This window comes from Podarcis melisellensis, assembly GCF_964234715.1.
Source record: "Podarcis melisellensis genome assembly, chromosome: 14".
NCBI lineage: Eukaryota > Metazoa > Chordata > Lepidosauria > Squamata > Lacertidae > Podarcis > Podarcis melisellensis.
The window spans coordinates 31,682,972-31,709,878 of record NC_138546.1 but is presented as its reverse complement, the minus strand read 5'-3'; the positions used below and the strand labels follow the sequence as shown (position 1 = coordinate 31,709,878).

Genomic DNA, 26,907 nt, shown 5'->3' with positions numbered 1-26,907 from the left:
GAGTTGGAATGGTGGCTATATTATGCAGCAAGATCATCCCTGAGGGTGTTGAATGGCCATCTGTCATGGATGCTGTCATTGAGATTCCTGCATTTGCAGGGGGTTGGACTAGATGACCCCCGAGTACCTTCCAACTCAACAATTCTATGATTAATCTAAATAGCTTTACAGGGCCTAGTAATCTGCCCCTTCAACATTAGACTTCTAGACTTGCAACTCAAAAGCTTGAAATGCTACCGAAATGATAATAAAACCTATTATCAAGCACTAACAGTGATTTTAGCTATATAAAGGGAAAGATCTCAAGTGCATTATTGCTAGTCACTATACCTCCTCCCATTGATTAGCGCCAAATTCCCCGCAATATGGTGCATAGTTCTGGGCCAACATTCCATTGCTGGCCTAAAAAAAAATAACTGCGTCAAAGAGGTATGGTTGGAGTAGCAAAATGCTGGCTTTTAACTTTGCACCATTTTCTTGGCAATTGGGCTCATCTGCTCATTCATATTCATCCTAATTATGTTTTTCCAGCCTCCCTACTTCCCAAAGTAAGAGATCATTAGCTCCCAAGGACTTTTGAGATATAGCTTGACATTCAAGTTCCTGTTAGGAGCTGAAGCCCCATGTGGCAGCATGATGCAAAATGCAGACAAGCCATGGGCCAGTTTTCAACAAAGAGCCTGAACTGGGGCAGAACTAAAGCAGCTCAGCTGTCACGTTGCACTGCAATGGCCAACGGGCTGCAAGCGCTTCTTTCTGCCTCATGCTTAACGAGCCTGCCAGCTCTGGATCTGGCTGCCTGAGAAGGAGCTGCATTGTTGGATGATGCATTGCCTCTTGCCGCAGGAATATTATTATTTCTGCTTCTCTACTCTCCCATTAAAAGACAGTTGCTTCTCTGCTGCGGACTGCGAAAAGACTCTGGCCTTTTCTACGCTCTGTGCAAGAAAAGACTCCTAAATGCCTTTTACCTAACACTTGGCTGTCTTTTTGGGCCTCTCGTTCTTATTGCAAATGTAGCTCGGGAAGCCATTTGATTTGGCGTTTTGAGAACCTGAGTCAAATTTCACAGCACACTGAAAGTCTACATGCTTCAAGTACTGTGCTTACCATAAGTTTCTCCTTCTCACTGTAAGCTTCTCTGTTTAATTTACAAGTGTCCTAGACACTTCATAGCTACCCAACTCTTTATACTCCTCCTTTTGCTTCCAGCAGTTTCAATATGCTCATGAAACACCATCTTTTAGTCCTTTTTCCATCTCTGTTCCTTGGAAATGAATTTTCTCCCTTAATATTCACACTTCTCCCATCTACAAGCTTTCAAAAATTCTCAAAACACAATTGCCCTCTTATGCTTTTCCCAATTCATTTCACACCTCTCCCATCTACATACATTTAACTACTCATCTTTATGGGGCTGACACCTCATTTCTTTAATTTTCCCTTCCCTTCTGTCCTTACTTTTTAATGCACCCCAACACTCCAACTGCTTAGACAGTGAGGGCACAAAGAAATATGATGTCCATTTATAGTTGTTTCACTACACAGTCTAGATATTTAGGTGCTTGATAAACATTAATGTTGCAAGAATGCAATCACCGTTCAGCTACCTTTTAAAAACCTGCAGTATGTGTTATACAGCATCCTCATGGCCATCTCTTGCAAGGGCAGAACGCGGTCCGACTCTGACCCAATTGACTTCACCTCTGCTGGGAGGAAAACTGTCAATTGTCCTGATGAAAAGGTAAGAAGCTTCACCTCTGACTTCTGAACAGGAGAACCACAGCTGGAAAAATATTTGAGGAAAGGGAAAAGCTGTTTAAAAGGAGTAAAATATCATGAAAAATCCTACCCAATCCTTCTAAAGATACTTGATACTTGAAAGTGCGCCACCCCGTTTCAGCCTGTCTGTGCATTAAGTCAGAGGAGAATGATCCAACAAAAATAAATGAGTATATTGGACTCCACGTATGTATAGGAAGTAATTGTTCAATAGAGATAGATGTTGGCAAGTGTATTGCTGCGAATTCCTTATTGAAGCGCATGGTGTGAGTTTCTTCAGTGATAATATTCTTTTTTGGTCTGAAGTTGTTATACACATCAATTTTGTACTGGTGAAATCCCTGATATTTGCAGATGTTCATGTACTTTCAAATTATATTCCTGTAGCACAGGGATTAGGGGAAGGACAAAAATGGACTTTCTGAGCCCTTATGGTTGCTAAGAGACTTATACTTCAAGCCTGGAAGGATAAATATCCACTATCTATTATGAAATGGTTTGAGGACCTCACTGCCATGGTTATGTATGAACATATTACATATAGATGTCTAGTTCCTGTTCATACATCTATTAGGACATCTGGAAGGCATGTATTAATGCATATGTTTAACTTAAGATGCATTCACTGGTTACTGTATCTGTAATGTGAAGTGATGGTGTTTTTAATTACTATTAGTACTATTCATATATCATTATTATTTTAATATCTCCCCTTGCACAGAAATGAATTGTTACAAGATATGATCCCAATGGGATGCATATCCTCTGTATCAATAACTGAACAAGATCCCACATCAAGTTCTTGAAGTGAGGTAGGGAGAACATTGCTTCATGTTGGTATAAGCAAAAACCAAATCCCAAGAACACAAACAATGCACATCTGTCATGATGATCTTGTTGGAGGGACATTTCAAAAATTTATTGTGTGTACCTTCATACAAGAAACCAGGTACTTCCGACACCCCAAGAACATCTCTCATTAATACATTGTTTTCAAAGCTGTGCTTTCGTAGTTACCATTGGCATTCTTAGCTAGCGCCTGTGTACACCTTAAGGACATAAATGTGCAAAGTGGTCTTTCCTTGCCAAATTCTGAATACCAGTGTAACTCAAGCTTTCCTAGTACAATACAATTCCAAAGATAAACATGTGTTTGTTTTACCTGACCATCAGAGGTCTCTGTGTTTAGAATCAATCACTTTAGAGTGATCGTTGATTTCCCACCTGTCAGGCTGAATAAAACTAACGACCTTAGAGCTATTAAAGCATTACTGCAATGCCACATAGTTGTGCAGGATTTTCTTCTTCCTGCAGAGCTTTCCTTAAGAAAACGTTTCCTGAGCTCCACAAACAATGGGAGCACGAGACAAGAAATGTCTGCACCTACATCTCAGGAAAGGAGGAGAACTTACTGTATTATAGGGAAGGACACCCAGCTTATAGGTTTCTCACATGCATGAAGACTACAAAGCATCATGCTTCAAGAATGGGACTACAGAGTCCCCACAGACAAGACACGTTTCTGTGTTTACAACAAAGCATGCTAAGACTTTCCAGTGTGACAGTCCCAACTTGAGTTCATCATATTTCATTAGCCTCAACAGATGCCAAGACAGTTGCACACAAAGCTTTCTTCAAACTGTACTAGTGTGATGGCTTACCCAGAAGGCTATGATGAACACTATGCAACTCTAGGGTCACAAATGATTTAAAGCAGAAGTGGCAATGTACTCAAGGAAATTAGTTCAAAGAGATCATAGTGAAGAGCGAAGGTCAGTATGTGAACAGGAAAGAGAGAACAACATGCCCAAATGTGGATTTTCTGGAGTTTGGTGCAATCTGCCAAGCGACTCAAAAAGAATGAAGCGGAGAATATGAGGAGTGGAGAAGCCAAGCGCTGGTTCCATGTTCTTGAAAGGAAGGCTTTTAAGTTAGACTGTTAAGATCCCTGCTTAGCCATGAAGCTCACTAGGAACCTTCAGTAAGCCATTCCCTGTATCAGCGAAGGATAAATCATAAGGATATATTATAATGTGGCCTCAGGATGGAACATGAAAGAAATATGAACCCTCTAGGTTGACACCAGCTGCACATAGCAATTTCCAGCAAGTTGGCTGCAAGATTTACATGCCAACGATATTACTTAATACAACACAGTTAATTCTGTCTTCAAAGGTGCTGCTTGGCATTAGCAAGGAACGGTATGCATTTATCTTCACGATTCAGAGACAGAAAGTGAAAGAAGCAACGCCTTGTTTCAAATTTTGCTATCTCTACTACATAGACGGTAAATATATTTGGCAGTCATTAATGAAGAAAATGTGCAGCTCACCCTTTCACGTATCACTACCACATTGTTCCAAGAAGGCTACGTGTTCACCTCTGTGGCTGCTACATCTCAGCATCTACCTCTTTTGCCACATATATGCTTTTTTTATCCAGCCTAAGAAAAGTGTACAGTATCCATATAGATCAATTTACATAACCACCTGACAGAAGGCAACTGAGACCTACAGCGGGTTATACCTGCAACTACCATTTTCTTTAATGTACATCTTTTTAAGTTTTGCCAAGGGAGCCTAAAGCACACAGAGAGATGCTTTTTAAAGCACAAATGAATCCAAATTAAACAGAGGCATGCTATCCTGTTTGCTAAGGGAATACGTTTCGCCACAAAATTACCGCCTTAATATGAAAAACAAGTATAAAAAGATTCAACACACTACCCCACAGTACATGAATAGGGTTGTGGTTTTTCTAAAAAGCAAAATACAGGTAGAAAGAAAGTCTGGTCCACATAATACTTTTGAGGTATTTGGTACTGAAAAACCCACAGAACACTATGCATCAAAATACACTGACAGAGCAGAGTCATAGAAATATTTAGAAAATTTTTGAGTCAATACTTTTATTCTGTTGGCGCCATGCTTCATGTTGAACGCTATCACCCCAAATGTCCTAAAACATCAAGAAACACGACAGACAACCAGTCAGGGGCTTAACACTGTAAGTATTGGATATTCAGCAAATTAATGTAGGAGATTTAGCACAATTGGAGGGTACTGGCAGTCAAAGTAATCTCTTCAAAGTAATGTGATGTGATGAATAAAAATCACCCAGAGTAAAGTTTAACTTGAAAGAGACAGCCTGTACTTGTTATGGGAAGCTTCAGAAGATAAGAGGCTACACAGCAACTTAATTCATATACTTACCCACTGCAGCCAATGACTTTATTATAGAGGTACGAGGGAAGTCCTTTCAGGTGAACATTGTTATCCACATAAACATACTGAAGTTCTCGAGAACGACCCAAATCTGGATTTAAAAGGAAAAGAAAATGAAGGAATCACAACCCTGGCAGAGATATCCAAAATAGTTAAAGACACATTATTTGGTTCTGCGTCAATGAACACTCATATCCATGGCGGTTGACTAAAAAACTCTCTTATTAGGAAAATAGATGAAATTTGCTGCAAAGCAAGGCGAGAATTCTCCAGTGTAAATTCACCCTCAAGTCAATCCCCTGCTCCTATTTCTTCTCTGGGAAGCAAATGAAGATAGACTCACTCTCAATACATTATAGTATTGCAGTCTTATGAATTGGTGGAGGTAAAAGGATGCAAAGGAGCTCCAATTTTCTTAAGTGATCCTTTTAAAGGGGTTGCCAAGTCTCTCTCTCAAAGATGATTTGACTCCAAGACAAACAATGATGTTACTAGTAAAGAAAAAAAGTACTCTGTGCAAGTGTGCAGGTATTACTACACATGCACACACACGCACACACAGTATCCTTTTGCAATCTGAGCTGCTACATTCTTTACAAGGAAATACAAGCTTCCCCGCTCCCACCCCAGTAATGGACACACACACAAAAGCCTTTTCTAGGGTGCATGGTTTTGAAGTAAAAACCAAACCTTTAAGGAACCATTCCTCTTCAGCCCACCAACTTCCTTTCACCTATTCTGACCTGGCCCACAATCCACTGGGGAATAAGGAACTATGGATGTTCATTACGAGTTAGGTGAGGTGTACCATTTAGAGAGCTGTGGACCACAAAATCCTCCAGCCCTGCAGCACTTTGCAGTAGTCAAGCTTGGACAGTGCCAGGAGATGTATACCTAGGGCAAGACTCTTGTGCCAAATTATGCAAGGAAAGAGTTTTATGTTATGTCGTCCCCCTCCAAAAGCTGGTTTTGAAAATGCTGGGTCTGTTCACATCATCATTCATTTTTTTCAGGACAAACTAGCCTTATTTTATTCATTTATTGCATTTTTACATCATTTTTCCACCAAGGAGGTCGGGCAGCATTCTGTTCCCTTCCCATTTTATCCTCCCAACAAACCTGGGTCTCCCCATTTTATAACAAACTGATGAAATTTGCACCTATTCTGCTAATACACTGAACGGAGCATGATTATTCTTTGGATTTCATACTTCTCTAAATTCTGTGATACAAATTTGGTAATTTATTGTTTACCAAAATGCAAAACGAAAGTAGTATTTAAATACTTTTTGGGGATAAAATATGTACCTTAAGTATGCATTTCAATCTGTATTTAGAAATACAAATGATTCATACGTGTCAGAGCTGCCCAAGGTCCCAGCTCACAGAGGACCAACGCCAGTTCTTGTTATATACAAAAGTCTTTATTAAGGTTCAGTTTCGATTCCAAAGCCGCGGTGCGCAGCTCTACGTCTCAACCCTAAACCGCTGAAGCTCCGTCTGAATCTCCTCCCCCCAGACACCAGTTCAAGACCCTAGCCTTGCTCCACCTCCTCCTTTGCTCCTTTCTCCTCTGGGTCCTTCTGCCCGCTGGGGTGTTGCCTTTTCTGGACTCTTCTGATGCTGATGCTGACGAGTCCCCGGATTCTTCCCCCTGCCTCCGGCGTGCTTTAGGACCTGGCTCCCAGTCTGCGCTCCCGGCTGTCCCGCGCGCCTGTGCATTTGAACTTGGTGCGCGCGCCCAGCCGGTAACCTTCCTCCTGACCGTTACACTGCTCCTTTCACTGCTCCCTCCTTCGGGGGGGCTAACTGGATCTGACTTCCCCTCTATTCCCTCACTCAGCGACAGGGGCGTGGTCAACCCTGACTCATCTTCTCTTTCCCCTGGAGTGGAAACCGGTCCTGACACCTGGGACTCTTCTCCCCCCGCTACGCTCTGGTGGGGAACTTGGTCCCGATCTCCAGCTGCTGCTTTGGGAGTCACCGCTGGTTCCTTGCTTCTGGTGCCTCCCTCCCGGGAACCCCCTTGCTCTGGCTATCGGTGCCCCCTTCTGGGAATCTTCCGAATCACTGGACAGACTCATGGAATCTCTTGCCCCACTGTCTTCCTCACCTACACTGCCCTCGGATTGTTCCCCTTCGCTCTCCGCTTCCTCCTTCCCCTGTGCCTCCGCTCCTGAACCCCTGACAATACGCCTTTTGAAATCTCAGATCAATGCAGAAATGAGAGAGAATAGACCAGAAATAGGATTATCTGTGCATTTCTTGTTGTGTGTAAGGTTGCGCTTAAACTACCCAGAAATTTAAAGTGGTTCATTCAAAATATGGTAATGAGATTACTGAATGTCACCATCTGCTTAGCGAATTCTCATTGTTATTTGAAAAAACAGGTGCTGGTGCTGATCCACAAAGCCCTATACTGCTTAATACAGGCTTCCTCAACCTCGGCCCTCCAGATGTTTTGAGACTACAATTCCCATCATCCCTGACCACTGGTCCTGCTAGCTAGGGATCATGGGAGTTGTAGGCCAAAAACATCTGGAAGGCCGAGGTTCAGGAAGCCTGGCTTAATACCATCTTAATACCACCTGCCTATTTATTAAGCTATACTGCATCTCAGATGCCCTGCTCCAGGTGCTATTGCGTCCTGACTGCAGTGGGTGATAACCAGAGACAGGGTCCTTTGAGTGGTAGTTTTGAAGAGCTCTCCCTAAGTTTGTCTTTGTGACACATGGTGAAAACTTTTTATTCTTCTGTGGTTTTAAGTACACGGGTTTTTTTCATTTTTGGTTTTGGTTTCTTGTTGCTTGTATGTCTGGTTTCAGCTGTTGTTTTCAATGGTGCTGTGATTTGAATTTTGGTATTAATCATTGGATTTTAATTTTTTTTTTTTCAGATGCTGCCTTGGAAACTTTGGCTGAAAGGCGGACTAGAAATCTTTCAAATGAATTGATAAGAACAAGAGTCATTTCTGAGACCTGTAGAATAACCCTAATTTTTCCCCACTGAGAATCACAGAATCTTAGAGTTGGAAGGGACCCCAAGGGTCATCTAGTCTAACCCCTTGCAATGCTGAAGACTTTTCAGGAACCAGTCCTCATACAGCTTAGAAGCTTGCGTAACATACACACAAAAATCAATGCACTTGTTGCATTAGTACTTGCTACTTTTCATCCTGAACTTCTCAAAAAGACTAAAAGCAATACCAAGCCAAACCACAAAAGATTTTCTAAATGCTTAGTAGTTGCTCCTGTAAGTGGGTCTGCCCACCCTCTGTTGCCATTAAGTTTTAAGCATCAGATAACATAATAAATATTGCAAAATGTTCTTTGCCAAAAACACATTCCTTCTGAGCTTCACAGATTAAGGAAGCTGCCCGTCTGAAGCTACAAAGAAAGTTTTCATGTGGCTTTAAGCACTGTAGCTTGTCTAAAACATTTCCACTTTCTTCCTACCAGAGTACAAGATCAAAGCCTTTCTATTAGAACTGACCAAATGGTAAGAGTCCTGAACAAACCCCAATTCAAGAAATCACCTCCCCCCTTTTAACCTCAAGGCACTGGCATATGCATTCCACATGGCTGAAGATGGAACAAAAGGTCTTATGTGCCTGCACTGATGTTCATTAACCCTACAGTGAAAGGAAGCAGGGAAAAGAGGGGACAATAAACCCCTCTGTCTACCACACTTAGAAGAACGAGACCCAGTTGTTTAACACTATGGGCACGCAAATCCTCAATAAATTTCTGTGTGTGCGCGCGCGCGCACACACACACACACACACACACACATATATGTAAGGTTTCAGTTGTAATAGGTAACTAAAAGGTAAAGGACCCCTGACAGTCAAGTCCAGTTGCAGACGACTCTGGGGTTGTGGCGCTCATCTCGCTTTACAGGCCAAGGGAGCTGACGTTTGTCCGCAGACAACTGGGTCATGTGGCCAGCATGACTAAGCTGCTTCTGGCGAAACTAGAGCAGTGCACGTAACGCCGTTTACCTTCCCACTGGAGCGGTACCTATTTATCTACTTGCACTTTTTGGCGTGCTTTCGAATTGCTAGGTTGGAAGAAACTGGGACTGAGCAACGGGAGCTCACCCCGTCACGGGGATTTGAACCACCAACCTTCCGATCAGCAAGCCCAAGAGGCTCAGTGGTTTAGACCACAGCGCCACCTGCGTACCCCAATAGGTAACTTCTACTGTACTTATAGGGACGTGGGTGGTGCTGTGGGGTAAACCACAGAGGCTAGGGCTTGCCGATCAGAAGGTCGTGGTTCGAATCCCCGCGACGGGGTGATCTCCCATTGCTCAGTCCCAGCTCCTGCCAAACTAGCAGTTCGAAAGCACGTCAAAGTGCAAGTAGATAAATAGGTACCGCTTCGGCAGGAAGGTAAACGGCGTTTCCATGCGCTGCTCTGGTTCGCCAGAAGCGGCTTAGTCATGCTGGCCACATGACCCGGAAGCTGTATGCCGGCTCCCTTGGCCAATAAAGCGAGATGAGCGCCGCAACCCCAGAGTCGGTAATGACTGGACCTAATGGTCAGGGGTCCCTTTACCTTTACCTTACTGTACTTATACATTGGCTTGCTATATAAAATACTAAAGTACAATAAAAACAAAATATCAAGCAAATATAACCATATAATAAAACAGCAGAGCTAAAACTTTACATAGGCATCTACATCTTCTGGAAGGCCTTGCTGACTAAAGCCCAAAATCATATTTGCCAGCTCGCCTCCTCTCCAGCCCACCTCCCATGGATGGGATCTAAAATGGTTAAGTGATTAATGTTTTCTCAGACAATGGCCTTGTCCACACGGCGCTTTGAACCACGGTTTAAGCTAAACTATTGTTTAAAACAAATGAGCAATGCGTTAGTGCATGATAAGTCCCTGAAGTACTACTCCCCACTTCTTTCTTCTGTAGGTTGGGGAGGAAAGAAACCAGAGCTGGCTTACCATTACAGTGGTACCTCGGGTTAAGTACTTAATTCGTTCCGCAGGTCCGTTCTTAAACTGAAACTGTTCTTAACCTGAAGCACCACTTTAACTAATGGGGCCTCCCGCTGCTGCCGCACCGCCGCATCACGATTTCTGTTCTCATCCTGAAGCAAAGTTCTTAACCCGAGGTGATATTTCTGGGTTAGCGGAGTCTGTAACCTGAAGTGTATGTAACCTGAAGAGTATGTAACCTGAAGCGTATGTAACCCGAGGTACCACTGTACATGTGAACTGGCACTTACAGTTTTTTCCCTAACAAACAATAATGGTAAGCCATTTCCCCCACCCCCTTGGCTTACAATCAGAGTTTATTGGAGGAAAATGGGAAGGCAGTCTCTGCTTTGTTTCCTCCCCAGTGGGCTGAAGAAAGGATTGGGGGAGAGCAAGTGGGCCTTTTGAGTAGCATGTATAGTTTGATCCAGTTTGCATGTTATGTTAAATTACAGTTTCAATATGGTATCTGCAAAATACTGTCGGGCGCAAACTACAGCTGAAGACCAAAAACTGTTTTTAAAGGTGTTGAAAGTGGCTTCACATCCCACAGTGTATATGCATAGACCCACATTCTGTCTCTCTCGTCCCACTGCCATCTCTGTTCAAACAAAGAGAAGTTGTTTACCAGATGAAGAAAGTATGACAACTACACATACCGTGGGCATATATCTTACTCTCAAACTGCCTTCATTTACCTCCTTCCTCCAGTTTATTACCAGCTTATGTATTTTCAACATGGGTACATTAACATGCAAAGGTCTATTCAGAATTAAAACAGGCTTGTCAAATACAGACTCATTATAAAGCTATTTCTAAAGACATTTCTATATATCAAGAGATGCTATCAACAGTTAAACTAATAAATGGAGTGGTTGTAACGTATAATTTTGCCAGTCTAAATAGATGAATTCATTTATTCAACTCAATCAGAACATTATTACAAATCCAGAAACCACCAAACCTAATTTTATAGCATCTTTTTTTCCTTGTTAGTATGTGGGTTTGTTTTTTTAATGTATTCAGTAGACATAATTGCAACCAGCCTGTGGAACATGAAATCTAGGACGGCAAACATGCACTAAGACAACTTGTGTGTGTATCTGTGACCATTTAAACCAAACCATGGCTAAAGCCCTCTGTAAAGAAATCTCTCCTACAAAGCAGCAAAAAAGGAAGGCTTTCATAAACTTCATTCACCAGACTAGACAGCATTTTACATATGCATATCCCTTAAACCTAAGGCCACAGTCTGTAATTATTTTCTGACATAAGTAGTCTCTTCAGAGAAAGCTCAAGGCTTCAGTAGTCATTCAAAAATTCAAAAATGGGGCTTTCCAGGACAGGATTTTTAAAGGACATCTTAATGATGCCTCTGTCACTGCAATACATGTGTGGTTTTTTAACAGGTACAAAATCATACTCCTGTTTTCCATGGAAAGAAAAAAAAATCAATCACAACAACAATTAAGTTTCAGTCACCTCAACTACGCAAGAGGAACAATGATGTTATCCTAGAGTGAAAAAGTGGCATTCTTGGCCAGTTGATTAAATAATAAGGTATATCTCCTCATTTTATATATTTAATAGTAACAACAACAACAAAAATAGTTGTATTTCTTAACCTCACTTCACAAATCACCTCTAAGAAAGTAAAATAACCCAGCGAAGACTGGATGGGAACTATTAACTTTGGCTAAGCCAACAGTTCATCAAAGCTCAGCTTGAAGGCCTATGGTCAATTATGCATCAGATGCCCTTGGAGTTTCGAATACAAAAGAATGGGAATTTTAACCTGGCATGATAAAGTGTACAACTTAGGGGATGTATTTATCTTTCCCTGTCTTTTCTGATTTTCCTTTATCACAATATTAATCTATTACTGTATGTACTGTTATGTAATGTTCTTGACATAATTTAGTTTTAAGACAGAAAGATACCATAACAGCAGCCCGCTGCAATAGATCAGCGCCCCATTTAGCACAGCATCCAGTTCTCACAGTGGCTCACCAGATGCCTACGGGAAGCCTGAAAACATAACCTGAGTACAGCAGCACTCTCCCTTCCTTTGATTTCCAGCAACTGGAACTTAGAAGGACACCGCTTCAGACAGTGGTGGCAAAAAGGTAAAAGTAAAGGACCCCTGATAGTTAAGTCCAGTCGCAAACGACTCTGGGGTTGCGGCGCTCATCTTGCTTTACTGGCAGAGGGAGCTGGCGTTTGTCCGCAGACAGTTTTTCCGGGTCATATGGCCAGCATGACTAAGCCACTTCTGGCGAAACTAGCGCAGCGCACAGAAATGCCGTTTACCTTCCCGCCAGAGCGGTACCTATTTATCTACTTGCACTTTGACGTGCTTTAGAACAGCTAAGTGGGCAGGAGTCAGAACTGAGCAATGGGAGCTCACCCCGTTGCAGGGATTTGAACCGCCGACCTTCCGATCGGCAAGCCCTAGGCTCAGTGGTTTAGACCACAGCGCCACCCGCGTCCCCCCGACAGTAGTGGTAGAACATAGGAATTGTGGCTAGTAGCCATTGACAGCCTTATCCTTCGTGAATTTGTTTAACCCTTTTTGAAAGCCATCTAGGTTGGTGGCCATCACTAGATCTTGTGGAAGCAAATTCCATAGCTTAATGAGTGGTGCGGGAGAGAAAGACAGAATCACTCACCAAGTGGTAAGAACGCAAGGCGGTTTCCAGCCATTGACAATTCATTAAGATTAGGAAGTTGGCAGAGATGGCGAGGGACATACCACAGATGGTTCCGGTCAGCAGTTAGGTACTGAAGAGAGAGGCACATATGCAGCTTTTCAGGCAAAGTTATCAAATGATTGGTTGAGATGTCCAGCGTCTGCAGCTCCCTAAGATCTCCAACCTCTACACACACAAAAAAAACACATCAAATTTTATTGCATTGTAGGCCACAATATTTAAAGAGCAGCTTAACAGGAGTGCTATTCAAAAGGAGAAAAGAACCTATGTATTTTACACATTGCGGCATCCACTGTCACACAGCAACATTCCCAAGGCTTGTTATGGCTACCCAAGATACAAGTGAACACCATACAGGTTGTCTCCAACTAGCTGGGTCGCAACTTGTGCAGGACTAACCTATACTATGAAGACTATGGCAGGCTCTGAACAATTTCACAGCATCTGCTAAGCTCTCTTATTTATGACATACCACCAATCAGGTTACTGGAAGAAGAAGAGTCTAGATTTGATATCCCGCTTTATCACTACCTGAAGGAGTCTCAAAGCGGCTAACATTATCCTTTCCCTTCCTCCCCCACAACAAACACTCTGTGAGGTGAGTGGGGCTGAGAGACTTCAAAGAAGTGTGACTAGCCCAAGGTCACCCAGCAGTTCCAAGCGGAGGAGCGGAGACGTGAACCCGGTTCCCCTGATTACGGGTCTATCGCTCTTAACCACTACACCACACTGGCTCTCGAGATGGTTTAGGATTACACACATGGTAGTACTGCACTTAAGAGATTACTTTGCAACTTAGATACTTCCTTTGCCATAGCCTCTAGAAGACTCTGTTCCCAAAGCTGTGCTAACTCCTTTTTATGATGGCTGCCTCCAACAAGTACACATGCAACTATGTTAATTTAAAGCTCCATTAGACACAATGGAGAAACTGATAGGTGCAAGGAGAAGCTACTTTCCCTAAATGGGGGAAAGGCTCACAAATCGATATGAAAATGTTCTTGTAAATTCTCATGGGTTTTCTGCAAACCTTGCAATGAAAACTGCAATCATCAGATCTTGATTAAAGTAAGATTGCTTCCAATGACCATGGTAGGGCAGGAAGAAAGATTCCAATGCACATAAAAAACCTAACCACAGAATCGCTATACGAAATGGGGGGACATTCCCATAGGAATCTGCTTGGCTGCTGTGAAAATAGGATGCTGGGTTAAGATGGGCCCCTGGCCTGATTCAGCAGGGCTCTTCTGACCTTTTGCTTTTAACGGCATACAAATTTTGCACCTCTCTCAAGATACTGACACAAAAGCAAAGACAAATTGTGATGTGACAATCCAAAGGTGGAGACAGCACTACTTGAGGGAGCAAGAAGCAGGGTGATGACGTGGTGAGTTAACAGCCAGCAAACATGGGCTGGATTCTTATCTGCAACCAGTGGTGTACTGGGGTGCAGCTCAAGAGTTTTTTCAGAGTGATGATGGCATTTGCTGGAGGACCAGGGTAACTGATGGAGCCTCTTTACTCTGACAAGTGACTGAGGGTTCATCCATGCTGTCATTTAATGTGGATAATAAGCTTCCTGTACCTCCATTAATTCTCCGTCGTCCATAGGACAGTCTCCTCCAAATCAATGCCTTCCCACACTTTCCTCTCCCTCAGTCCAGATCTTCTCATACCAGGGATACTCCGAAAATGAGAAAATCCAGATTGAAAGTGTGGGAAGGCAATGAATGTCATGTGGACAACTGAGAATTAAAGGAGGTACAGGAAGCTTACTGTCCACATTAAACGACAGTATGGAAGAGCCCTGAGCTGATAATGAGGTTTCACATTTTTACATTGCTCATGACAGATTAGCATACGGGAAGTCAGATAAATGAAGCAGAGTTTGGATACTTTCCCCTTTGATGGGTTCCTACTTCCTACTGGCAGTTTAGATAGTGAAAGTTTTTTGTTGTCAGATTGTATTTCTAATTTAAAAACTTCAATTGGCAAAAGATATTTCCTTAAAGCTCAATGTATTTTACAAGTTAAACCCAAGAAATCAAAAGTGAGCACTGCTTAGTTCAATGGAACATACTTCCAGGAAATGATATACAGGATTGCATTCATACTTATCTTGATGAATTGGGTATTATGCTATGCACTGATGCCCTTTGGTGAAGTTCATGCATGTGTAAGTAAATAAATAACATAATGGATCAGCACAGCTGCCTGCATTTTTGGACTCTCCTCAGGGTGTGGCCATGGGGCTTGTCACAATGAATCTTAAAATGTACAACTAGAACACTGCCAGAAACACACGAGAACTGAACTAGAACCAGGTGAGAAGACTGGGCAGCTATATTATGAGGTATGGGAGAACTGGGGGGAAAGGCAGAGAGGCCAAGAAGTGGAACTCCCACTGGGTTTACTGGGTGGGAAGGCGGATCTCTAAGTCCACTCCTCCATCACCCTTAAGTCTATAGACAATGTTACTCTTAACACTTGGAGCTGAGCATGAAAGAGGAAGTAGGAGCAGAAGGACCCTGAAAGGTGACACAATTTCTCAACTTTATAATAAAAACTATGAACAAATATGGCTGAAATAGTGATCTGGGGCATTTAAATACTTTAATTACTTTTCCTTGGCATGTTTTGTAATCTTGTCAGGTTTAACCATTATGTCTATGTTATAAATAGTTCTGGTTGCTACCTTCCATGCATTCACATGCCTGTGGTTTATTTATTTTGGTTTTATTTTATGTCTGTCTTTATTCAACTGTGGTCTATAACTGTAAATGAACTGTGTATGTTTGTCACCACAACCTGCTTGATAACACTGTATTTTGCAGAATCTCTTGTAAACTCTTTTTTTGAAAATTACTTCCACCGACCCCCAAAAACCTGTAAAATAGCAAAAACAGGTTTTTGAGCCTAAGAAGGTTAATTGAAAGTTTGAATTCCTTCTCCATAAAGTCCAAATAGAAGCCAACGAACAATAGTGACAACAGAGCTTGAAGGCTTCAGAAATTCCTTTACAAAATGGATGCCGTAGGGAAAGGCGATGTTGCAGGCTATCAAGACTTGGCAGCTAGGCTGTGAGAAAGTTGGTTGAGCTTTGCAAAGAATAGCCAAGGTAGAGTCAAGATGGTATGACTGCGGGTAGGTAAGACACAGTAGCAAGGAAATGAAAAGAGAAGAAGGGAGGAACAGCGCCTACAGCTAGCTAGGCATGGAAATATTTTGAAGGAGGGTGGGGAAGCCATGAAGAAATGGGGGCAAAGGGGAGACATACACAGTCACATCAGCTGATGCCACACAGACAAGAAAAGGGGGGCAAGCCCAGTGCCCCCAAGCTATGCAAATGTGTGGGAGAAAGCCCATACATTTTTATTCTGCATTCATGGCTCATAAGATTTCAGCTATGTGCTAGCTATGTTATGCCCCCCAAAACTGATTTGCTGAAGCTCAGCCACTCTCGTTTGGCTGTGACAACAAAAAGCATAGCAGAATGGGCTTGTTTTTACATAGAAGCATAGCCAGTGGAAGGAAGAAAGCTTCCTACACAATGCCAAAAACCGCTGACTGGCAAGTAAAAGGCCCAGCTATTTTGAGATACAGCCTCTCCTCTGTCACTAAAAATAGTCTTGTGAAGACCGCCAGGTCCAAATCCTTCAAAGCTACAGTTGGCAAACTGGCAGGAACCCAGGAGCAGCAGAGGCCAAGGTATTTTTCATATCTTAGGGCGAGACAGATCTATTTCTCATCACCACTGCCTCTCCAGCAAGCATTCGTATCTGAAAACCCCATCTTCTTCTTATCCTTTGTGTTAAAAACTGATATATCTAAACAAACAGTGTGATCCCTACTTCAGATTACATTAGGTGGGTGAGGACTGGATTTCTACTAAAATCCCCTTGTGCTGGTGGAACAAAATGTTACTGTGGCATAGTGGATTTACAATGTATTACGCTAGTGAAACTCTGCTAGGCAAGGGGCAAAAAATGGGCAGAACTGGAAGCAGCAGAGCCTAGACAGAGGTTGGCCTTCCACCCAATGCAGTAACATTATAACTGGAAAATAGGTGGTGCAAATAATTTAAAACACCCTCTCCTCCTGGAGTTGATGAGTGGTCCCAGGAGCTGTTAACTATGCAGTAAAGATTCTGGCCACCTTCAAAGTAAAAAAAGCAGCACAGTACAGTGGTACCTTGGAAGTCAAACGGAATCCATTTTGGAAGCCCGTTTGACTTCCAAAACGTTCGAGAACCAAGGCGTGGCTTCCGATTAGCTGCAGGAAGCTCCTGCAGCCAATCGGAAGCTGTGGAAGTCACTTCTGGTTTTCGATTGTCTGGGAGCCAAAACGTTGGACTCCCAAGGTGTTTGAGAACCAAGGTACGGCTGTATGATGATGAGGATGTATTTATTTATACCTCGTCTGCTTCCCTGACAGAGACTCAAGGTAAAAATAAGAACAGCCAAAACATAGGGGGGACCATCATTAAAAAACAATTAAACATTGATAAAATTAAAACTATAGCTAGATGTACATAAACATCATACAAATACTTACAAAAGTATTTGTACAAAAACTTTAAAAAGCATGGCACCAGCCCTTTAATTAAGAAGCTCACAATATTATTGTATGTTATTCTATTATTATAAAGCGAGATGAGCACTGCAACCCAAGAGTCGTCCGCGACTGGACCTAATGGTCAGGGGTCCCTTTACCTTTACCTTTTATTCTATTATTATATGTTCTTCCTGGCACTGATGCAAGGCGCAGGATGACAGTTAACTGAATAAAAAAGTTCCAATGCAACTTTTAAATTTCAACACCATCCCCTAAAGTGATACATCCCCAAACACTGCCACCAGCTCCACTGGATGTAGCACACAGAATGAAGAGATCTGGTAGAAACGCCTTCTCTCAGTAACTCTTTCTCAATGGGGACCCAGTCACATGCAATGTCTGTTGCAATTGCTGACCATCATGCCTCACAATCCTTATGTCCCTCTTCTCCACAGAAGCCACCAACATACCCATAAGAAAAGATGTTCTCCACACTTGCCTCCACGGTAGACAGATGACAAGCACATCCTACTGAACCTACAGTGGCCAGGGACAAATCTTCTGTCCACTGGCCATCCCTGCTACTGTTTTTCTCCTAGAGCTCTTGTACTTTTGGAAGATACTTGACAGACAGAAATGTAAACAGGTGAAGCTATACATAGCACAAGGAAGTGATGGGGAACGCTGCACCTGTTACTGCCGTCTGACATGTAGATTTCAGGAGTGCAGTGGCCCTGGAAAAATAAAGATGGCAATCCCATTCCCCGGTGAAGTTGTCAGAATGCTGTCTACTACTGCATCCTTATGATGGCTAAAAGACAGGGTCTTCTTCTGCCCAACCCTTGTTACTAATCTCTGATGTCTGCATGATGGTGGGGCCGGGGTTTCCCACAACGCCCCATAAGTGTTGGGGGCTTGCCAACAGCTTTATTCCTAGAGCACTAGAGGAGGAGGAGCAGCCTGAGAACTCAAATGTCCTCCTGACTTCCCCTCCCCTGATTGCCACTAAAGTTATGGATCAAGCATTGTTGCTGCCATTATGCTCAGAAATGCTGATACCTGGATCTGCTGGGAAAATAACCAGCAAAACCTGACAATCAACCAGGCAAGTCCTAGGAAAACAAAGAAGGCAGGCTTTTTTTGGGGGGGGGGTCACATTTATGGCTGCCAGGGCAAGACCCCATGGCCATATGCTTTTAACATTTTATTGCTTCTCTGCAGGGTCCAACCAAGCTCATTGGGTTGCTCCTCTCATAGTAGTGTGTGCAGTGTTCCTAATTCATGGGGTTTCCATTTTCCTCCATTACAGAAAGCTTGATGCTCTACCATGAACAATAATACAACTCTTAGCAATGTGAAACTCTTTATATTGGGATACGGAACCTTATTTTTCATAATCAACTGAATTCCTGAGAAGTGAATATTCTCCAACTTGTACAGACAGAAAAGTCCTTACCTGAAGATACTTAAATAAAGGATTGGATGATTTTCTCCAAAAATGTATTTTCTAATATGCACTGATGCTGCAGATGTAAAAGATTATCAACAAAAATGGGGAAGGATTTACAAAAGGAAATTCCTTGAGAAATCTGGTCTTTTCTTCTGCAGCTTGAACTTTGTTTACTGTGAGCTCAATGTTAAGAGACAATTGTATAAAAATGGCAATGTAATGGCATTTAACACCTATTAAATTAGATTAGAGATCTTTAAAGTTGGCAATAGTTAACTATTGGTGCTGTGCCAACAACAGAGATATGTTACAATGCTCAAGTATTCTGGAAAACAACTGTCCAAGCAATATCAACTCTTACTAACTTTTTGTACTTATAGATCCTCATGTCTACTCAACTTTACACCCAAATTTGTTTAAACACAAGGCTGTATTTAATGTGCTTGTGATTACTATACTGGCCTATGTTACTAATTGAATCACATAGTAAATACATTTTATGTTACAGAAATGTGCTTCTTGCATGGAGTGTGTGTTTTAACTTCTGCATTAAAAGAAGAAACAAATATTCTGAGCATTGATAGAGAAGACTCAAGTTCCTGTGCTGTGGGGCCCTGTCACCTATTGGTTACTGGTAAATTACATTTACCTATTCCAAACATAAAAGTCAACAGCCCAATGATAGAACTAGTGAGATCATATGCATGAAAGGAAAAATAGAAGACACTGGCTGGCTTCTTGCATCAGCTGCAGAAATACTGCTTAAAAACTCAATTGCTTTGTATTTCCTAAGCATTGTTGGAATGTGCTATGCTAGAGACAAAACCAGGTTTCCTGAAAGCTTCAGAAAGTTAGGCAAGGGCCTCTTCATAGAGCAGGTCTGATCTTGCTCCAATCCTGCATTTCTGTTTCCCCTCCTCTTCCGCCCTCTGGATTTGCTTTGCTTCTTCAAGTCACTGATATTACAGCAGGGACTCAGCTATAAAGCTGCAAATAAAAAGTTTTAAGTGCATTTTAAACGCAATATACAATGTGACACTAGATGGCGATGGTGAGCCTTATGGAAAACTCCATGTGTTTTTAAAAACGCTTAAAAATGCACTTTCAGAACAGTTTTTATATGTGTGTAGATTCCACCCAGATTTGTTTTCCATGTCCACAAAGCCATCTACCTAGCTCTATTCTCTGTGAAAACTACCATCTGAGACATCTAATTGCCAATCTGGACTCCTTAGCTGACATGGCTCTTTTGGCTGAAAACATTCACATTCATATGTCATGCTGAGCGAAACAGCAAATAACAGCTCTACCTCCTCCAACTAAGGTTACACTGGAAAGTCTGCTGAATTCGTATGGGTTTGCAGAGTTATGCACACAGCTGCATGATCCCTGTTCCAGAGACAGGGGCATTCCCTACTTAGCCCGTTGGATTCAGGCAGCTGTTCCCATTTACTTCTTTCTTATAGTTTTCTCACAGGGCAACTGCTATTCCATGGCCCTGATGATGGGAAAAGACAGGTGGACAAGCGCAAGATGTAAGGGTGATGCCCTCACTTGCTTCCCCTCTGAGTCTCTCTCGCTGAAGAGCGCTAAACTTATCGGTGCAAATGCAAACTCAGAATTCCAAATGTACAAGTTATCTTTACTACAAGTTGAAGCACAGAACAAAACCATGCTGAATCTAACTATTTTAAGTGTCTGTCTGCAATTATACATACACAATTCAAAACAATTATAATCATAAAAGCAATATAAAATACTATTTACAAAGGATACCATCACCATACAGAACCACCCAATTTGATCATTTTTAAGTACGTATGCCATTCCTAATCAATTCTCACTGGCAGATGATTCTTCTTCTTCTTCGGACTATGTTAAAGTGCATACATCTACATTAAAAACACCACCACCAGTGTATTGTTTTGATGCTACAGCCTGCGGCTCTTTATCTGAATTTTATCACAGTGTTCTCAGAAAATGATCAAAGCAGCCCTGACAACTTAATGTTCTTTTAACTTAAGTATAGCTGCATAACTTCCCCTCTGGTCTTTTGGCCTTTGGCTCAATATGCCACTGGAAACATCAAAGGTCAGGAGACTCAAATCCTCCAACCCAGAATAAAGACACAATGAGGGGTAAAGTTAATGTCTGAGGAGGGGATTAAACTATTTACAATGTGCTACAGGAAAGCTCAGTGTTCTTTTATGAAAAAGCAGTTTGTTACTACTTGAAAAACATATTAGCTGATAGAACAACTACTTATCAAGGTAGGAATAAGCCCTACTTTCAAGGTAAACAAATAAAATAAGAGATATTCACTTTATTCTGGAACTAGCAATAATATCTTCTTCAAGTTTAGATTTGGCATGCATTAACACAGATTTATGTATCTACATTATATTTTTATTTATTAAAATAGGGAATACACTAGAGGAGACAAAGGGAATAAGACTTATCAGAACAACTTCCCTCAAGGCACTCTTCCTTTTGCACATAAACTCTGTAAGTGAAGAACTTGAATCCGAATCCTAAACTCATTAATAAATCACACTAGTTGATTACATAACCAATGTTGAATTAAGTCCCCACATTGAAACAGAAACAAATTAAATTGCTTTTCTTTTGTATATAATTTCTACCATACATACTGAAGCTAGGCGATTCTACATGTGAAACAAAAAGCGAAGAAAAATGGTAAAGCATAATTTAAACAGTGTATCTGAATGTACTTTCATATCCATCACAACACCACACATACACATACACAAACCCCTTTCTATGAACAAAAGAATGGAACACTAAGCTATTTCAGACTTTATAGCGACAAAGAAGTCTGCAGCTAGTGTATAGTGGCATTACAGGTTTTACTACGCACTACAAAATACAACATGGCATTAACAAAAGGGGTTTTCAAAAGCAAGATTTAACATGGTGCCACAAGTTGTATCAGGCAAAGAGTTTACAGCACAGTTCCATAAACAGATGACTTCTGAAACACCGGGTAAGCTCAGGGTTTTGACAGAAAATGGTCTTCTGTTTCTATTGTAAAAAACCTAGAAGATTTAATAGCATTTTCTATAGGTTATGCAAATCATTTTAATTCTGCAATCTAGTCACATTTGTTAGTGTTTGCCCTAAGTGTATGTGAGCTCAAAATCTAAAACCAAAAGGAATTACACAACAGATTTACACACTTTCCATTCAAAGACTCATTGACCACACCAGAAATTATTGAACAGGGTAAAGGGAGGGGAAGCAGATAGATAATTCCCCTACATCATATCCAAATGGCATTTCAGACCTTTTATTAACCCTTCTTTCCTCCAAGGAGATCGAGGAAGCATACATGGTTATTCCCCTTTCTCAATTTTATCCTAACAACCCAGTCATGGCTAAGTGCGGATTTGCTCTCACTGGCAAATCTACTAAAAAGAAGATCGGTGGTACAATCATAACACATGTTGTTATTATTATTAAACAAATGTCACTCTTAAACTGTTTCTTTGTAACATCTTTATGAACAAAATATACTGGACTACAACATAAACCAAGATCAATGCACTGGATACATCGATTTCAGAAATCCGTTAAATCAGTGAAAAAACAGAACAAAATGTAGGGGGAAAATATGTGCTAGAAACTATGCCAATCTGTGTTTTACATACTGTCAAAACTGTCAACTAGCTCAACATGGTAATCAAAGTGCATAATGTTCTCTATCAGCAAGCTAAGAAAGCGTTCCCATTCCATCCCGATTTCTGTGGTAGTTCAAGACAAATAGCATAGAAGCATCCTTTTTCCTTTCGAGTGTTTTCCTGGCTGCAATAATCTATAAAAAAATAATGTACTAATTAGATACAGCCCTTTGAAAGCAAGTACTCATGTTTAAAGCAACCTACTTTGCTTAGACTACAGCACTGCTTTAAACATTGCCAAGGGGCTGGCAAGAGTTAAATGCTCATGTAACAATGTTCTCCTCAAACCCCCACAGGTCCATTCACTTAACACCATACTCCTGGAAGTGTGCCTGACATACCAAACCCCGTCCTGTTGCACATATTTTTATGCCTGTTACTAAATTAGGAAAGCGGGGGGAACTGTGCCTGTGCCAATTGCGAAACAGAAAGGGTCAGCATCATTGGTCTGCAGCAGGATCAGACAACCTGGTGCTCTCCAGATGTTGCCAGACTACAGCTCCTGTCTTCCCTGACCATTGGGCCATGCTGGCTGGAGTTGAAGAGGGCTGAAGTCCAACAACATCTGGAGGGTACCATGCTGGCTACCCCTGGGTTTACAGCTTCTCTGTTAAGCCAAAATCCTTCCAAGGCTGGCATATATAATCTTTATTGGTGCATGCAGCTGCGCTGAAATACAATGGCACACACAGAAGAAGAAAATTAAAGGCTATAATCAAGATTTCTCACTCCCAGGAATATTCAGCAGCGCACTACTGAAACCACATATTAGAATTACAGATTACTGTATCATTTAACTACCCAACGATAGAACTGGAATATAAAATTGTTATGTTGGACATTTCGAAAAGCAAATGTAAAATGTATTCGTTTAGCCAAGAAAAGGGGCAAGGATTTTAAGTACTACTTCTTCATGACAACATTGCTGCCATAGTTAATACTTAGCTCTCTTGAGAAATACTAAGTAGGGCATTGAGGAATTTTTGAACAGGAAAAAAACAGCAACTGGGAAGCATTTTAGAGGGATCTTCATCTGCATTAATACTAAACACATATGTTGTATTTCTTGGCAACCAAGGAGGAAAGTTCTGATGGGGATGGGGGAAAGAAGGGAATAGAACTTTTCAGCCCCAGCACGTTGGTAGATCCAAACTACCAATGCAAATTGCTAAGCAAAACAGATTTTGACATAATGAATGATCATTCCCAGGTTATGTTATAAATGCTCACAGTGATGAACATGTAGCTACAACATGCTTTGCAAGATTAATGGTACAAGGAAGGATGAAATTAGATGCAATACAAAACGTGGTATCCTGTGATTCTTAGGTCTATAAAATACACTGTTCTGAAAATAAGATTCACCTACTCCTTTAGATAACCGGATAGGTATTTTAAAATGGAAAAAAAAGTTTCACCTTTATGATTACACTCAACATAGAAGCTGACTACAGGAAGCCTGTAAGACAATTTAGTTTGGGTTGAAGGCAAAGTATAAGGCTAAGACACAGCGTAGGATATGCAGACTAAAGTTTTGAATAATATCATGCATTTTGTTTAAGGAGAGCAAAAGCTTCTACCTTCTCCTTCCAGTCATTTCGGAGAGGAGAGAGGAGTTCATGAGTCTGGGAGGTGGCTATGCTTGTTCACATCACACTAAACCATGGTATTTAGTACTAGGTTCAATCTGTCCACACCCTGTTTGAAAGCCTGTATGTGTAGGAAAGGACACCCAAGAAAGGTTTGTGACCCCTTTTGCCCCATGACATGTAAAATGTGCTTTTCAAAGTTACGCACAAACTAGCTCTTTGCAGGCATAAAGACCTTGGGGGTACAATCATGGGCAGCTCATCTCAAGTTCCCTGTACTTAATTATAACCAATTGGGCTAAAGGCATTTACTCTGAAGTAGCCTAGCTAAATTCTGGAGTATGTTGCTTCAGGACTGCTTTCAAAGTCCTATTTTCTTAAGGCAGTAATACAAATAGTATTTGAAAGGCAACTTTACCACAGAATGGCTTGGGAGCTCAAGTCATTGCCAACTCTGCTTAATTAATTCACTTACCATAAAAGTTGGCAAAACATGAAGCTTTTCACTTAGTAAATCTATAATTAACTGTTAATGTTTGCTGAGTAAACATAAGCCTATATTTAATTAAATCTTACAGTAAGATGCTATAACCTGAAAGTTTTATAAGCAACATGCTTCTGAAACAAAAACTTAAGAACTTCCAAATCTTGTTAGACATTAAAAAATTAACTTAACTTTATTGTGCTTATAAATAAAACCAGTATATGTTAATAAGACCTAGTTGTCAGAACATTCTTTCAAAGATATGAGATAAAGAAAGCATAAAGCTTTTTTCACTTGTAACAAAATCTAATCTTGACAGGAACAATGTCTGCAGCAATGGAGTATTAAGACATGAATGTAGAGTTATGTCTGAAGTTGCCATGTCCTTCCTACATTTCAACATCTGTACTAATTAACGTGAGAGTCAGAATGGAATAATCCCTATACACAAAGGCCCCACTGTTGGAATGCTCATTATCCAAAATCTCAGTTATCCAAACTATGATGGGACGATGAGCTGCTTGTGCGTAAAATGCAAGTCCCTCAGAGTTTGATCAGGTTTTCAAACCTCTGCCTGTGACGGAGCCCCTCCAGCATGGCTGCGTCAATCACTAGTAGAATCCGAAAGTGGCTGCTTTCGGAAACGTTTCCAACATAAAAGCTCCTTAACGGAAACACGTCGTCTGGCCTCTCGGCGTGACAGTTTCCGTCGAGGTGTGGGTGTCCCTATAGGAGGTCCTGAGACCTCCCCACTGGTTTCGCTTGAAGCGTCTCTGAGCCATCCCTCCGACTCACTTTCCCTTGGAGTTCTTGCTCGCCCTCTACTGGTTCCCTCTTCCGCTGCTACTGCTCTCTCAACCTCAGGGAGCCTTTGCACCTGCGGCGCTTTAGATGTCAGTTCCCTGACATCCACCTCCCCTCCAGGGCCCCCTTCACCCCCTCCCGTCTCCTCTCCTACTGGCGGTGAGGAGGTAAAACCCCTGAAAGAACCTCCCTCATCTTCCGACGTCGCGAACACTTCCTTCCACTTGTTGCTGTTCCTACTCTCTAGGTACTCTTCGTCATCAGAGTCCACTCCATCTTCCAACTCCGACTCCGCGAACCCTTCCATTTCCTCTTCCTCATCGGTGGTGCCGAAATACTCCCTCCTAAACCTTGCTATAGGCTGAGGTTTCCTCGGGAACCTTTGGTGGAACGTTTCTGTTAAAACCTCGTCATTGACTTCCTCTGCACTTACCCAGGTGTTTTCTGACTCCGGTTCCCCTTCCCACGCCACCAAATACTCCACCTGATTACCCTTCCACCTGGAATCGAGGATTTCCGCTACATGGTTGCGGCGTTCCCTCTCTTCCAAGGCTGGTCCCCTGACGTGCTCCCCTTCACGTCCCCCCCTGTATGGTGACAGTAACGACCTGTGGAACACTGGGTGCAATTTCATGTGGTTGGGTAATCGGAGTTTGAAAGCTACCGGGTTGACCTGCTGAATCACCTCAAAGGGTCCCAATCTTCTGGGCCTCAGTTTCTTACAACCCCCTTTGAACGGCAACCCTTGGGTTGACAACCACACTTGATCCCCCACCCTTATGGTTTCACCTTCCCTTCTGTTCTTGTCTGCCTGCTTCTTATATTGTGCCTTGGCCCTTTCTAAGTTGAGCTGGAGCTGCTGATGGATGGCTTCCATCTCTTCTACAAAATGTTCAGCCGCTGGAACGCTCCATCTCTCCCCTCCTTCCCCTGGAAATGCCCTGGGGTGACACCCGTAATTAGCCAAAAAGGGACTCATCCCTGTGGACACATTCTCCGCATTATTGTAGGCAAATTCTGCCAACGCCAACTTTTCGACCCAATCGTTCTCTCTGTCATTGACATAACACCTAAGATATTGTTGAAGAATGCCATTTGCCCTTTCCGCCTGCCCGTTGGTTTCAGGGTGCCGGGCAGTTGAAAAATTAACTTCCACGTGTAGCAAGCTCATGAGCTTCCTCCAGAACCTGGAAGTAAATTGTTTGCCTCGATCTGAGATCACCCTCGAGGGAGCCCCGTGCAACCTAAAGATATGTTCCACAAACAACTTCGCCGTTTCTTCCGCTGTGACTGCATGTGAGCATGCTACAAAATGGCACATCTTAGTTAACAGGTCTACTACTACCATGATGGCTGTTTTCCCCTTGGACCTTGGCAGATCCGTCATAAAATCTATTGATATCGCTTCCCAAGGCCGTTCTGGTGTGGGTAAAGGTTCTAATAACCCTGCCGGCGCCCTTCTTTCCCCTTTGGCTCGCTGACATTGGTCACACCCTCTTACATACTCCCTTACATCTTCCCTCACCTTAGGCCACCAAAATTCCCTGGTAACCAACCACATGGTTTTGTGTTGCCCAAAATGTCCCGCCGTGGGGCTATCATGCAACTGCTTGAGTA

At 42.1% G+C, this 26,907-nt stretch overlaps 1 protein-coding gene across 6 annotated transcripts in view; it reads right to left on the bottom strand.

Annotated features, from left to right (window-relative positions):
- LRRC28 (leucine rich repeat containing 28) overlaps positions 1-26,907 on the bottom strand; it is a 62,236-nt gene that overhangs the window by 8,663 nt on the left and 26,666 nt on the right. For 5 of the 6 annotated variants that reach the window (XM_081888719.1, XM_081888717.1, XM_081888718.1 and 2 more), the window contains 3 exons: positions 12,670-12,876; positions 4,995-5,097; positions 1,611-1,786 (listed from right to left, as the gene is read on the bottom strand). In XM_081888719.1, coding sequence (XP_081744845.1) covers positions 1,611-1,786; positions 4,995-5,097; positions 12,670-12,876 — 486 coding nt within the window. The remainder of the gene's footprint in view (positions 1-1,610; positions 1,787-4,994; positions 5,098-12,669; positions 12,877-26,907) is intronic. The other variant, XM_081888720.1, reaches the window with a different exon arrangement.